Source organism: Salmo salar, chromosome 10 (assembly GCF_965601325.2).
Source record: "Salmo salar chromosome 10, fSalSal1, whole genome shotgun sequence".
Lineage (NCBI taxonomy): Eukaryota > Metazoa > Chordata > Actinopteri > Salmoniformes > Salmonidae > Salmo > Salmo salar.
In genome coordinates this window covers 94494915-94510645 of record NC_138300.1, presented here as the reverse complement: position 1 = coordinate 94510645, position 15731 = coordinate 94494915, and the positions used below count along the sequence as shown (strand labels likewise).

Below are 15731 nucleotides of genomic sequence, written 5' to 3'. Positions count from 1 at the left end.
GTGTGTGTGTGTGTGTGTGTGTGTGTGTGTGTGTGTGTGTGTGTGTGTGTGTGTGTGTGTGTGTGTGTGTGTGTGTGTGTGTGTGTGTGTGTGCGTGTGTCTGTGTGTGTGTGTGTGTGTGTGTGTGTGTGTCAACCTCCCTCCCCCGCCCCCCCTCCCTGCCACGCACACTCACTATTCCTTTGTGATCACGTGACCAAGTGTGCGTATGCTAATAACCACCGTAGCGTCACATTAAACCAGTGACCTGGTTAAGCCCCTGACGAGAGAGAGAGAGAGAGAGAGAGAGAGAGAGAGAGAGAGAGAGACCCCACAGGCTACAGAGAGAGAAGGCGGGATAGAGACAGACTGAAGTGGAAGAGAGAGAAAAGAAACAAAGCACACTCCCTCTCCTCACAAACATAGGCCTACTCACGCCAGCACACACACACCGTGTGCAAGAGCAGCAGAGTGGAGCGTAGCTAAGCAGAGGAGAATGGGCAGTTCTCTGAATCAGAGAGATACACACTCTCCTCTCACCAAGACTAACAGAGGAGAGAGGGAGTGAGAGAAGGAGGGAAGACAGGACTGGGACTACTCATACCCACTCTCTCTCACAAACACACGCTAGCTCGCGAGAGCTGCTTCCAGGCTGGATGCGAATAGACGTTCTCTCTCCACACATACTCACACACTAACACACACACACACACACACACACACACACACTGAGGGTCGTGCCATGGTGGTGCAGGGGGCTGTAACCCCGGGTAGGACCCGCAGACTCATGCTCAAACTACCGGTGGGAACGTTAAGAAGGAACAGTGGAGAGAGGGTAAGATACACTGGATTACACCCTCCTCTGTCCCTCTCTCTGTCTGTCTCTCCCTCTCTCTGTCTGTCTCTCTCTCTGTCTGTCTCTCCCTCTCTCTGTCTGTCTGTCTGTCTCTCTCTCTGTCTCTCTCTCTCTCACTCTGTCTGTCTCTCCCTCTCTCTCTGTCTCTCTCTCCCTCTCTCTGTCTGTCTGTCTCTCTCTCTGTCTCTCTCTCTCTCTGTCTGTCTCTCCATCTCTCTGTCTGTCTCTCCCTCTCTGTGTCTGTCTGTCTCTCTCTCTGTCTCTCTCTCACTCTGTCTGTCTCTCTCTCTCTCTCTCTCTCTCTCTGTCTCCCCCTCTCTCTCTGTCTGTCTCTCCATCTCTCTGTCTGTCTCTCTCTCTGTCTCAGTCTCCCCCTCTCTCTCTGTCTGTCTCTCCCTCTCTCTCTGTCTGTCTCTCCCTCTCTCTCTCTGTCTGTCTCTCCCTCTCTCTCTGTCTGTCTCTCCATCTCTCTGTCTGTCTCTCCCTCTCTCTGTCTGTCTCTCCCTCTCTCTGTCTGTCTCTCACTCTGTCTGTCTGTCTCTCTCTCTCTCTGTCTGTCTCTCCCTCTCTCTGTCTGTCTCTCCCTCTCTCTGTCTGTCTCTCACTCTGTCTGTCTGTCTCTCTCTCTCTCTGTCTCCCCCTCTCTCTCTGTCTGTCTCTCCATCTCTCTGTCTGTCTCTCTCTCTGTCTCAGTCTCCCCCTCTCTCTCTGTCTGTCTCTCCCTCTCTCTGTCTGTCTCTCTCTCTCTCTCTCTCTCGTCTCCCTCTCTCTGTCTGTCTCTCCATCTCTCTGTCAGGCTCCCTGCTTGTCTCTTTCAATCTCTCACTGCTTCCCACTCTCTGCCTCTCTCTCACTCTCTGCCTCTTTCTCCTCTGTCTTGCTGTGCTTATTGTGTGTGGTTGAGGTTTATGGGTTACTTGGCTAATCCAGGGACAGTAGGAGATTGAGTTGGAAAGCAAAGCAAGAGCAAAGCTTTTAATCTGAAACTGCACACTGAGTGGACAATGAATGTCTCTCTGTCACTCTCTCTCTACCTCTTGCCTGTCCATCCTAATTCTTACCCAGTTTGAAGGTCATTGAGGTCTCAATCTACTATGTGCTTGTGTGATATTGGCATACTGACTTATTTAGATAGCATACTGTTGCCATACTGTAACAGAGCTGTATATAGCCAAGCCTAGCATACCATGGCTAATCATTATCCTCCATGTCCTATCCTGTCTAGTTACACACAGAGGACAGCTCATGCCTGCTAGGCAGCTATGACTGTCAATGGACTTTTCACATTTTTACTTTCAGTTTGATCCTGTTGTTCTGATTTGAAGTGTTGCATTTATCTGGTTTAAGTGGAATGTACTGTATGTCTATTACCAATCAGCTCTCACAGTCTCACTTCAGAATTAGACTTTCATCCATGTTTCTCAAAAGTCACATTTCTAAGTTGATGCAAATGTCAAATTTGTAAGTGTTTAAGGTTAGGTTTAGGCATTAACTCTGAAATCCTAAGGTTAGGCATTAACTCAGAATGGTTAAGGTAAGGGTTAATGTTTGGCATAGGGTTAAAACAAAAATATCGTTGGATTCCAACTTGCAACCAGAGGCAGATGCTTCCACCCAACCGCCATCCGCCATCACCGTCCACAACACCCTAGCAAAACTGAAACCTACATGAAGGTAACAGTGCTCACTGTTTCCCCTAGTGGCCGGTTTCCACGTCATCTAGCAATGTCCTCAGACTTGGATGGACGTCGAATACTGACTTGTATCACGGGTGACCTGGCTGGTCTATTCAGAGGTACTGTCACAGTCAAACCTCAGGACATGTTCTGACCTGCTGCATGACTCACTAACTCTTAAGCCAACATGTTTTCAGCATGAGTGTGTGTTGCATGCACCTGCGTGTGTGAGTGATAATAACATTCCCATCATGCTATGGTAAAGAGGGGTTAGTCCTAATTTCATGTTGAAACAGTAATGGTACAAAGTGAATCAGAGTTTAGTGCAGTCTGTGTGGGTGTGCTTTAACACACTACATACCTTTAGAGTGACAGCTCTTCCAGAGGATATGCTCTCAGGCTATGGTTCTATGCAGGGTTAGGTAGGTTACTTTCTAAATGTAATCCGTTACAGTTACTAGTTACCTGTCCACAATTGTAGTCAGAAATGTAACTTTTGGAGTACCCAAACTCAGTAACATAATCTGATTACATTCAGTTACTTTTTGATTACTTTCCCCTTTAAAGGCATTAGAAGAATACAAACATGTCTCTTACCAATTGAACGACATCTATTGCAGGAAAGATCAATGTTACATTTTACATAGCTGGCCATATATGGATGTTACATTTTACTTTATGGGTCGGTTATGTAGGCTTCTTCTAACCCATCGCTTCCTACTACATATAATAATACGATTACATTAAAAACCAAAGTCTTTCAGAATTCCAGTCATTCCGATAAATGTTATAGCCCTTGATATTCATGAATAGGAATTGGAAATATGGAAGTATAGATAAGCCAAATTGTTTTACCTGAGCATGACCGCAAAACAAATTAGCCAGCCCTACTTTGTTGTTTATGATTTTGTTGTCATGGAGGACTGATTGATGATTCATTGATTCGAGTTGAAAAATAAGTGCAGCGCTCATTGAATGGCATGCGTTGAGCACTACATGTGAAAAAAGAATGCCATATGCTGCATTTGCTATAGGCCTTTTTTTAACCTTTTTTTGGTGACAGCTGTTTGAAGGGCAAATCCACAGATGAAACAATAACAAAACGGCCTCTGTTTTGGTAAAAAGCTGAGGGATGGGCCTGGAGAAATGTAACCACTTTCAGATTATTAGACAGAGCTATGGATTCAAGGACTAACCATCCATGATATCAAAATGATTGTTTTAACCATGTTATGAGGCTATACAGTGTTTGTTTGCATTTACAATATTTACAAACATTGGAGAAAAACTAGCTTATATTTTGGGTTGTCATGGAGTGTGACAGCTCATGAGGCATTTATAATTTATATTCTTCAAGAATATATATAATCCAAAAAGGTATGTAGCAACTACAGATTGCCCCTTTAAGTCTATCAAAAGTGTGTGAGTTTGAGCATGTGTCCATTAGGCCTATGGATTTGTTTTATTTATCAGCAGGAATTCGATTGAGCAATAAAAGCCTCACTTTTGTTCCATAGTCTTGGATCCGCACTATGCAGCTGTTGCAAGAGTCACATTTTTCACTGGCTGTCCACTGGTTTCAAAAACAATGATTGATTGGCAGCTTAAACTTCTTGATTTCAATCATTATTGGGTTCAAATACACATTTAGATTTGTGAACAGCCATCCACAACAACCACAATCCGTTAGGCGCAAATAGCTAAATGAGGAAGCAACAGTGTGATTCACATCAATGCGCTATGTAGATGTCAATAATAAGTGATATCCGTATCGCCATAGACTACACCACTGCTATCATCCTTACCTCCAAGCGTTACTCAAGTTGGATAATCTTTGGATGCCGACAGCAGTCGCACCATTGGAAGAGTTGCAAGAAAAAATATGTGAACCCTTTGGAGTGAACTGGATTCCTACATAAATTGGTCATCAAATTTGATCTGATCTTCATCTAAGTCACAACAATAGACAAACATAGTGTGCTTAAACTAATAACACACAAATTATTGCATTTTTCTTGTCGATATTGAATACATAATTTAAACATTCACAGTGTAGGTTGGAAAAAGTATGTGAACCCTTAGGTTAATGACTTCTCCAAAAGCTAATTGGAGTCAGGAGCCAGTTAACCTGGAGTCCAATCAATGAGACGAGATTGGAGATGTTGGTTAGAGCTGCCTTGCCCTATAAAAACACTCGCAAAATTTGAGTTTGCTATTCACAAGAAGCATTACCTGATGTGAACCAAGACATCAGAAGACCTAAGATTAAGAATTGTTGACTTGCATAAAGCTGGAAAGGGTTACAAAAGTATCTCTAAAAGCCTTGATGTTCATCAGTCCGCAGTAAGACAAATTGTTTGTAAATGGAGAAACTTCAGCTCTGTTGCTACTCTCCCTAGGAGTGGCCGTCCTGCAAAGATGACTGCAAGAGCACAGCGCAGAATGCTCAATGAGGTTAAGAAGAATCTTAGAATGTTAGCTAAAGACTTACAGAAATCTCTGGAACATGCTAACATCTCTGTTGACGAGGATACGATACATAAAACACTAAACAAGAATGGTGTTCATGGGAGGACATCACGGAAGAAGCCACTGCTGTCCAAAAACAAACATTGCTGCACATCTGAAGTTTGCAAAAGTGCACCTTGATGTTCCACAACTCTACTGGCAAAATATTCTGTGGACAGATGAAACTACAGTTGAGTTGTTTGGAAGGAACACACAACACTATGTGTGGAGAAAAAAGGTACAGCACACCAACATCAAAACCTCACCCCAACTGTCACGATTGTGTTATGGAGTGGACCAAAATGCAGCGGGAAAATGTATACTCATCTTCTTTTTTTATTTGAAGAAGGAAAAACAAAATAAACACGTATACAAAACAAACGACTCCAAACAGTCCCGTCAGGTGCAACTAACACTAAACCAGGAAATTACTACCCACAAACCCCCATAGAACAAACACCCCTATAAATAGGACCTTCAATCAGAGGCAACGAGAAGCAGCTGCCTCCAATTGAAGGTCAACCCAATAAACACCACATAGAAATAGACCAACTAGAAATAACATAGAAATACACTAACATAGAACATAACCCAAACAACCCCGAAACACCCTAAACAAACAGCCCCTGCCATGCCCTGACCAAACTACAATAACAAACAGCCCCTTTACTGGTCAGGACGTGACACCAACTGTAAAATATGGTGGAGGGAGCATCATGGTTTGAGGCTGCTTTGCTGCCTCAGGGCCTAGACAGCTTGCTGTCATCGACGGAAAAAAATGAATTCCCAAGTTTGTCAAGACATTTTGCAGGAGAATGTTAGGCTATCTGTCCGCCAATTGAAGCGCAATAGAAGTTGGTTGATGCAACAGGACAACGACCCAAAACACAGAAGTAAATCAACAACAGAATGTCTTCAACAGAAAACAAATACACCTTCTGGAGTGGCCCAGTCAGAGTCTTGACCTCAACCCGATTGAGATGCTGTGGCATGACCTCAAGAGAGCAGTTCACACCAGACATCCCAAGAATATTGCTGAACTGAAACAATTTTTTAAAGGAGAATGGTCCAAAATTCCTCCTGACCGTTGTGCAGGTCTGATCCGAACTACAGAAAACGTTTGGTTGAGGTTATTGCTGCCAAAGGAGAGTCAACCAGTTATTAAATGGGTTCACATGCTTTTTCCACCATGCACTGTGAATGTTTACACGGTATGTTCAATAAAGACATGAAAACGTATAATTGTTTGTGTGTTATTAGTTCAAGCAGACTGTTTTTGTCAATTGTTGTGACCTAGACGAAGATCAGATCACATTTTATGACCAATTTATGCAGAAATCCAGGTATTTCCAATGGGTTCACATACTTTTTCTTGCCACTGTAGCTTGGACTGTAGCCTGTAATCGGATTACAATATTTTAGCTGGTAATTTAACAGGATTATTGTTACCATTTTTTTTGTAATCCCTTACACGTAATCTGTTACTCCCCAACCCTGGTTCTATGGTAGAGGAGTGCCAACCAGAACCTTTCGCTGGGTCCCAAACAGCTGGCCCTCTGGTGGCAGAGACACAGTGCTGTTTAGTTTCAAGGCCACATGAAACATTTAAAGACTGCATGTGGGTCATAAATGTTAGGGAACTGCTTGCGTAATCCAATAAAGGAGGATTTACATAAAGATAGGAGAAGGGTCTTGTAACGCTGTGGCCAACCAAAACCTTTCGCTGTGGTTTCGATCACAGAGGTCTGATCACGTGGATATAGGGCACAAGGCTGAAATATCTACTATGGACAACAAACACCTGTCCCTGAGGTGTCATCTAAAGAGCATTTGAAATCAGAAGAGAGCTGATACATGTTTCTCTTGGTTTTCATTAGAAGTGGTTGGTTGTTCAGGTTAGTGGTTGTGTATCCTGTTTGGAGTGATGTGATTTAAGCCTACCGTAGTTTAGGTTGATTCACATGCTTTATTGTTGTGAATGTAATAGGTTTTTCCTCCAGGATTCACTTAAAATGACAGGAGCCGTTCAGTGAGCTGTTAGTTTCTAGCTGAAGCCTGCAGACACACACACACACACGCACACACACACACAACATACAAACACACACATACAAACACACACATACACGCACACACCAAAACACAGGGTGACCTAAATGCAGAAGAAGCTTTGATGTGTGGAGAGAGAGAGAGAGAGAGAGAGAGAGAGAGAGAGAGAGAGAGAGAGAGAGAGAGAGAGAGAGAGAGAGACTTAACCTTTATATTAGTACACAGGAAGTGTTTAATGCTATAACCGTCACACCAATACACAGGAAACATGGCGTAGTTGACAGGCCTCATTCCTACATAATCATATAGGGAAGCTACTAGAAAGTACAATCCTTGTTACATGAAGTGTCACATTTTACAATAAGACACTCAAACTCTTTCCTTACAGTGATAATGTTACTAGTTAGCATGGTTCATTTTGTTAGTTACATTAGTACACCACAGAGCCAATATTACAGGCTTCAGTCCTAACCATCTTCTGTCTCTCTGTTGGAATGTGCTTTGTTTTGAAGTGCTGTTTGATTGGTTGTTGTGACAAGGTAAAAACAGAGCCATCACTGTCACACAGACAGATTATTATTTTCATGCTGCTTTGCGCTGATTGATTATTTTGAAGTACACACGCGCGCACACACACACACACACACACACACACACACTCCTACCCCGAAGCAGAATCAGACCTCCCCATCTCCATTAATAGAGAGATGAAGATTCACAGAATCACATACAGAGGGGGTCTCTCTCTCTCTCTCTGATTGTATTCTCAATCTAAGCCTCTCATTCCTGTGCTGATAGCTGTGTCACACACACACACTAGGGTTGAGCTTCAGTAATTGGCTTTTTTTGTGTGGAGAAGGCCACTGCAACTCTCCTCCCACCATGTACGGCAGTTTGTGTGTGTATGCGTGCAAGGTATTTAAGTGTGAAAAGCTTGGCCAAGCATTTGACTATATGACTACTCTGATCCAGAGCAAGTTACAGTAGTTACATGCATACATTTCATACATTTTTTTTTTCTCCATACTGGTCCCCCGTGGGAATCGAACCCACAACCCTGGCGTTGCAAACACCATGCTCTACCAACTGAGCCACACGGAACTGATGCTTTTAGAGACATTTCAACATAGGCCTACATGCTGCTGCAAGACTTCTATTCACTGACAATGCATCAATCGGCTTTCTTGTTTCAAAGGCAGAGTATTCAATCAGCGGTGTTGTTTACTTTACCTGTTCATTACCTGACTGACTGGAGCATCCGCCCTGCTTTGTCTACTTTCATCTGTCTGTCAGCTCCAGATGAACCAGCCACAGCTGCATCTCTCTCCTGTACTTCCTTGTCCTATTAGATAACTACTGTATGGGATCCTCCAGTTCATTTTCCATTACATAATGCTAAAGAGTATCAATACAAACAGTGAAACTCTGAAGCTCAGTTGGATTACTTTAGATCTTCTCTGAAGCTGAAAGCTCTGAAAGGGGTTAAATGTGATGCTATACACTCTTTAATAAAAGGTGTGCTATCTAGAAAACTTTAAAGGGTTCTTTGGCTGTCCCCACAGGAGAACCCTTTGAAGAACCCTTTTGAGTTCCATGTAACCCTTTCCACAGAGGGTTCTACTTGAAACCCAAAAGAGTTCTTCCTGGAACCAAAAAGGGTTCTCCTTTACTCCGAGTCAGTATTCATGTCAATAAAAAGGAAGGAATTCCCCTTGACCAGGGCCACAAATTGAGGAAAACAAACATTCTTTCCTATTGACCCCAATTGTAAAAAAGCCAACTTTGTCATAGATTTTTTGTTATTCAAAAATAACCAAAAATGCCGAAAAGCTGCTGTGTTGTTCAATGTACATGTAACCAGGTCAAAAATCCCAACCTACGGTTTGCAATGCTACAACGTAAGGAAGTAGAGCCTGCGAGAAGAACCTTGTGGCTTCAGGTTATTCGATGTGGCAGAGTGGTAAATTGTGGGGACCCGGTGTCCAAGTAGGCTACATGTAGCTACAGTATGTGTGTTTCATCAGAGGTAAGACATTTAACTCATTTAGCACAGTCCGTTTGTAACTCCTCTCACTACATGTAGCTTTATAGTCCGTTTGTTTGTGTTGTTGGTCTTGGCTAGCTTAATGTTCTGGTTGGTAATTTAGCTAGATAGCACTCACTCACGTGGTTAATGTTGAAAAGTAATCTTCAGACATGTACTTTTCTTAAATTTAGTTTTGTAACTGACTAAAACAAGCAGACAAGAAGAAAATTGGGTGAGCCAATTGGGTGAGCCAATTTTTGCTGGGTGAGACAATTTTTCCTGTGAGCCAATTGGGTATCCAAGGTAACCACGAGTTGTTTTCTCCACAGGCAGGTGGGGCTGCAACGTTCTATTTAATACCAACTGGGACTATGGGGACAGTGGAAGAACCCTTCTGAAACCCCTTTTTCTAAGAGTGTACTGTACGTGTAGCCCTGTGTGTTTTAGCATTTTAGTTTGAAAGGAAGTGAAGTTTGGAGCATTGTTATTTGAAAATCTAGTGAACAATACCAAACTTGTGAGAAGTCTTAAGTAAATGTATCTCCCCTCCAATGCAAATACTATAACCAAGGTTTGCTCTTTGTCTCTTTCTCCATATCTCTTCCCTAATGCAGATGTATATTTCTGTGTCTGGGTATGTTATTAGTGATGGATGACGGTCTGTCTGAGTCGTGGTCAATTAAGTGATGTCTACAGGAAGAACACGGTCAACGGTTATGACACAGCCGAACAAGCCACGCCTCGTTAACCACACACCAATGAGGAGGAGATGCACTCATTTTCTCTTGTTCTCCAATCCCTTCGTTCTCCTCTTTCAAGAATCTGTTGTCTTTTCTTATCCTTAAACATCTCTCTGGATTTCTTTTCGTCACTCTCTAACTTTATATTTGTATTCCATATTTTTCTTTATTCATCTGTCTATCGCCTACACTTCCATCTATTTCTGGCTGTTCTTGTTTACTCTTTCTCTATCGTTCTTCCTCATAATTCTTCCAGACCTTCACAAGTTGATTTCACCGTTTTTGAAAACTCAATCAAGTATCAACCAAATAATGGTTGATCGGATCACTCAGGTATTGATTCAGAGAGGATTACTTCCTACTATCATGATAAGCTGCTCAGTTAATCCACCGCTTCTCTACAAAACTAAGAACACAAAGAGAGATAGGGAGAGAGAGTGGGGGAGACAGAGAGGAAGAGGGAGATAAAGAAAGAAAGAAAGAAAGAAAGAAAGAAAGAAAGAAAGAAAGAAAGAAAGAAAGAAAGAAAGAAAGAAAGAAAGAAAGAAAGAAAGAAAGAAAGAAAGAAAGAAAGAGAGGAAAAGAGGGGAAGGACGGACAAATGTTTTTCTGGATAACGTTGATCTCCTAGGAGACGCCTCGTGTGTGTGTGTGTGTGTGTGTGTGTGTGTGTGTGTGTGTGTGTGTGTGTGTGTGTGTGTGTGTGTGTGTGTGTGTGTGTGTGTGTGTGTGTGTGTGTGTGTGTGTGTGTGTGTGTGTGTGTGTGTGTGTGTGTGTGTGTGTGTGTGTGTGTTACTGGGTACCAGACCTTGCTACAGTAGCTTTTTTGAATCACATTCAGTATCAGTCTGCCTGTCCATTCCTTCTCACCCTCACAGGGTCTGGCAAAGTTTAATATCCCAAACTGTCTAACCCCTCTGTTCTATCACTATGGTTACGATAGTCTTTTCTGTTGCAATGGTAACGGTCATTTCACACTCTGGTGCTGATTGTTTACATGAGGAGTATTCCATGAACTTTCCCAGGATTCCATAGGACACTGTACACACAATATCCAGGGAACGCGCACACAACAAATATTTACACATGTTTTAAATTACAATTAGTGAGAGCTGACCTTCTGTTGACCCCACAGTAACAGTCAGTACTCGGCCGTGGAAAAAGTGGAACACTCACACGCCTGGAATGTCAAACAATCCAGAGAAAAGTCGAGTTCTCAAGACCGTCTGATACTGGGCAGGATGAGGCCTGGTTCTCTAAAAGTTTCTATTGCTATACTGGGTAACACTTTGTGTAGATAGTCCATCTGTGGAGCATCTATAGATGAACTATCTACAGACTATCGGTAACATTTCAACTAACGATCTACTTACCCTAGCCCTAACCCTAACTTTTACCCTAACCCTTATTCTAAAGCTAACCCTAACTTTTACCCTAACCCTTATTCTAAAGCTAACCCTAACATTTACCCTAACCCTTATTCTAAACCTAACCCTAACATTTACCCTAACCCTTATTCTAAAGCTAACCCTAACTTTTACCCTAACCCTTATTCTAAAGCTAACCCTAACATTTACCCTAACCCTTATTCTAAACCTAACCCTAACATTTACCCTAACCCTTATTCTAAACCTAACCCTAACTTTTACCCTAACCCTTATTCTAAACCTAACCCTAACTTTTACCCTAACCCTTATTCTAAACCTAACCCTAACTTTTACCCTAACCCTTATTCTAAACCTAAACCTAACTTTTACCCTAACCCTTATTCTAAACCTAAACCTAACTTTTACCCTAACCCTTATTCTAGCCCTAACCCTAACTTTTACCCTAACCCTTATTCTAAACCTAACCCTAACATTTACCCTAACCCTTATTCTAAACCTAAACCTAACTTTTACCCTAACCCTTATTCTAAACCGAACCCTAACATTTACCCTAACCCTTATTCTAAACCTAAACCTAACTTTTACCCTAACCCTTATTCTAAACCTAACCCTAACTTTTACCCTAACCCTTATTCTAAACCTAAACCTAACTTTTACCCTAACCCTTATTCTTAACCTAACCCTAACATTTACCCTAACCCTTATTCTAAACCTAACCCTAACTTTTACCCTAACCCTTATTCTCGCCCTAACCCTAACTTTTACCTTAACCCTTATTCTCAACCTAAACCTAACCTTAGAAAGCAGTTGCTTATCAACAGATAGTTTGTTGATAGTATAACCATCTGTAGAGCATCTACAGATGGACTATCCGGACTATCCAAATACAGTGTGACCCTATACTGCTGTGAAATAACACAGATCAACAGCTGCATCCACACATACGTGTATCCACACATACGTATAAAATACGTGTATAGGCCTAAACCCTGACACAACTGAGTTGTTTAGGTCAACATCCCACTGACTATGGTATTACTGTACCCGTGGGGGGGGGTGTTAATAGTGTCAGAGACATACAGCAGTTATTGAACTACACACTCACACACACACACCACTGCTGCACCCTTGCGTCAATAACACCCCCATCTCCCCCGCACCACCCCACCATGAATCAGTCCAGTCCATCCCAGCCTATTCACTATGCCCCTATTGTGTGTGTGTGTGTGTGTGTGTGTGTGTGTGTGTGTGTGTGTGTGTGTGTGTGTGAGTGTGTGTGTGTTTGTGTGTGTGTGTGTGTGTGTGTATGTGTGTGTGTGTGTGTGTGTGTGTGTGTGTGTGTGTGTGTGTGTGTGTGTGTGTGTGTGTGTGTGTGTGTGTGTGTGTGTGTGTGTGTGTGTGTGTGTGTGTCTTCGGTCTTATTGAACTCACACTGCTGCATTGATCAAGGCTTTCTGTTGGACTGCTGGGGAAGAGGGAAGACAGCACATATATCTACTGTATTTCAATGGGCCTGAAGGAGAAATGAAGCTGCATTTGTGTTACTTTGGATGTTTAAGATTAACCAAACATTAAGCATCATGGAAAGGTATTGAGGCGATTGGTGCGGTTTGACATAGACCTACGCAAGATGGGGGGGTGGGGCATGCAGCTCTTCCAGACTCAGAGAGGTCATATCAGGCCACACAATGTCCTGGGAATTATGGTCCCTTTTTAAAAACTCTGTATTCTGGCCTGACTCCCAGAGCTGAGAGAAAATACATTCATCATCCCTCTGGAGACAGGACGTCAGTGACTCTGCTGGCTGTTTGTGTGTGTGTGTGTGTGTGTGTGTGTGTGTGTGTGTGTGTGTGTGTGTGTGTGTGTGTGTGTGTGTGTGTGTGTGTGTGTGTGTGTGTGTGTGTGTGTGTGTGTGTGTGTGTGTGTGTGTGTGTGTGCGTGTGTGTGCTGGACTTTGGTAAAATGAGTAGGAGATAAGGTTTCTGATCTGGCCCATGGCTGAGTGGAGGTGTGGAGCGTGTAAGTCCCTGTCACTCGTTTAGTGAGTCTCCATCTCCCTCCATTTGTCCATCTGTCTGTCTTTCTGTCTGGCTTTAGGCTGGAATGCTCTGGGACTGACTGTGTCGCTTTAAAGAGAGACGGAGACAGAGAGAACGTAACGGGCGGTGGGAATGTTTGTGTTTTTCTCACCCGGACTTCGACTCTCAGGGTTTCTTCAGTTAGGAGAGAAGAGAGGAAGAGAGGAGAGCCATTGGGAAGTCTTCTAGCTGAGTGGGATATCGACACAGGATTGCAGTGACATCCCTGTACGGAGTGATCAGATGGTTGGATTCCTAGAGAGACGAGAGAGGAAAGATGGCCTTTTTAGCCTGTTCTGTGGATACCTACCTGTTCTCTGGTCCTGAGTTTTACCTGTGGAGATGTATCTCTGAGGTGTACCTGTTATCTTGTGCATAGCGACCTGTGTGTTTATATAATGGAGGCGGTTCTGCTGCGTCTGGAGGACGTGGTGTTCACACGCCAGGGTCTGCTGTGGACCTTCACCTCCTCAGCTCTCAGACACCTCCGCGCACTGCACCTCACACACACACACACAGGTGTGTGCCCAGGCCACTGTACCAGGTAGGATACACCTCTCTCACACACACACAGGTGTGTGGCGTGCATTGAAACATGTACATTGTGTGAGAGGAGGGGTTGAAATAAGCTTCAAACTCAAGGGAATTATGCAGTAAACCTGATGCTGTTGAGGATCAAGAGGTTAGAACAGAGGGGACTCTAAACTGGGGCACTAATACAGTACAATACTATTATATACAGTAAGTTACAAGGGGTTAAATGAAGGGCAGAATGAGAGGGGTAAAGGGGTTAACACTAACTTGGAGTGTAAGTAACAAGGTGTATGATAAAGGCGATAGGGCTACACAGTGCACAGTGGGTTAAATCTGAAGTAGGAGACAGAATCTGGTGTTGTGGGCAAGCTTTTGGTGTGATGGGGAAGGTGGGTTGCATGTAGTGAGAGAACTAGGTTTTCTCATTCACTCACATAGTATTAACATGGACTGGAATACAGCCACAGTCATACTTTCATACACTGTAAAACCATGAAACGTGACACGTTTATAACCTAAATGTCAGTGTTTAAAACTTAAGCATTAGGCATTTAGATTCGCCAGTAAGTGTTCTCGTCTTGAACACAGGCGTTTAGAATGCAAGGTTAAATATGATAGTCAGCTTCATATCCTGAAATGTCATGATAGTTCAGGTTTTAAACACTAGTGCTTTCTTTCCCATCGTACTGTTTAGAGTGCATTTAGTCATTAGAAATTGATATGACTTTCCATGCCTTTAATTCAAATCAGTGTTATGAATGTCTCTCACCGTCCTGAGCTACATTTCAGTACAACTGAACAGAAAAAATATTTTAAATCGCATGGTGTTGTAACTAGACTGTGTTGAGTTAAACTTCCATCTCTGAGTGAGCAAGATGTGGGAGGGCCGTCATTATCATATTTCCCAGCATGCTTTGTTGCAGATTGGTTTTTAGAAAAGTTTGTTTTAATATCTATGTTTCCTCATGCACATTGATTGATTCATTGATCTTATACTATACAAAGATAAATAACCTACATTTTTCTAAACTAATCCAATCTGTGAGGGGTTGGATTTATGGCAGCCGTTACTGAGATGGTTGTTCTAGTTTATATGGTTTAGCTAGTATTGCTGTGTAAACTTATTACCATAGCAGTCATTCTAAGTTATAGAATACTAAAGTCCTTGGATGTTCTATCTCTGTATGGATTCTGGTAAGGGTCACTAATCACTTCACAAACAAATGTATTGTGATTGATGTGGTCCAAGAGCCAGAATTTTCAAACCACAATGTCAAGAATAACTAGGTCATAACTAATGGCTTATGAAATGTATAATATGTGGTCATAAACAAACACTGTCATGGGTGGGTATCTCTCAAATTCCCTTGAGAGGTTATAGTGTTAAAACAACACCCCCAGTGTTTAGTGTTTAAAAGTTAAACGGCATGGGCTGAATAAACGTGTTCTTGTGTTTAACCAAGAACAACTATTTCATTTAGGTTCTTTTTGTGAGCCCAATGCGCAGTTTCTCTAGAGAGAAATCAAATATTTCACAACAAAACTCAAGTCAAGAACCATGTGGGAGGGAGTTGTAGTTTTCATTAAGCAAATATTCAACCTAGTTCAATGCAGAAAAGTGGTAATTAACTACATTGACTGTTGCGCCTGTTTTTCATGCTCACACAGAGATGAATACACTTACCCCTGCTACGTTAGGTTAGAGACACACATACCGCATGAGGGAGAGGGATATGCAGTTCCTGAAAGTATGCCTTATCTACTTTGAATAACTAGGGAAATGATTTCATCAGACAGTTCTGCAGCATACTTAGGCAGGCTAGCCTAGCTAAATAGGGTGACTAAAGACAGTACAGTATGGGGAGTAACGTTGTCTCGCTGATACTGCTTCATCAGA

At 42.5% G+C, this 15731-nt stretch overlaps 1 protein-coding gene across 1 annotated transcript in view; it reads left to right on the top strand.

The window, feature by feature from the left end:
- The first annotated feature begins 343 nt into the window (after positions 1–343).
- The window catches only part of LOC106561189 (FERM domain-containing protein 4A), an 82531-nt gene continuing 67143 nt past the window's right edge, over positions 344–15731 (top strand). The window contains exon 1 of the mRNA XM_082956624.1: positions 344–814. Coding sequence (XP_082812750.1) covers positions 722–814 — 93 coding nt within the window. The 5' untranslated portion in view covers positions 344–721. The remainder of the gene's footprint in view (positions 815–15731) is intronic.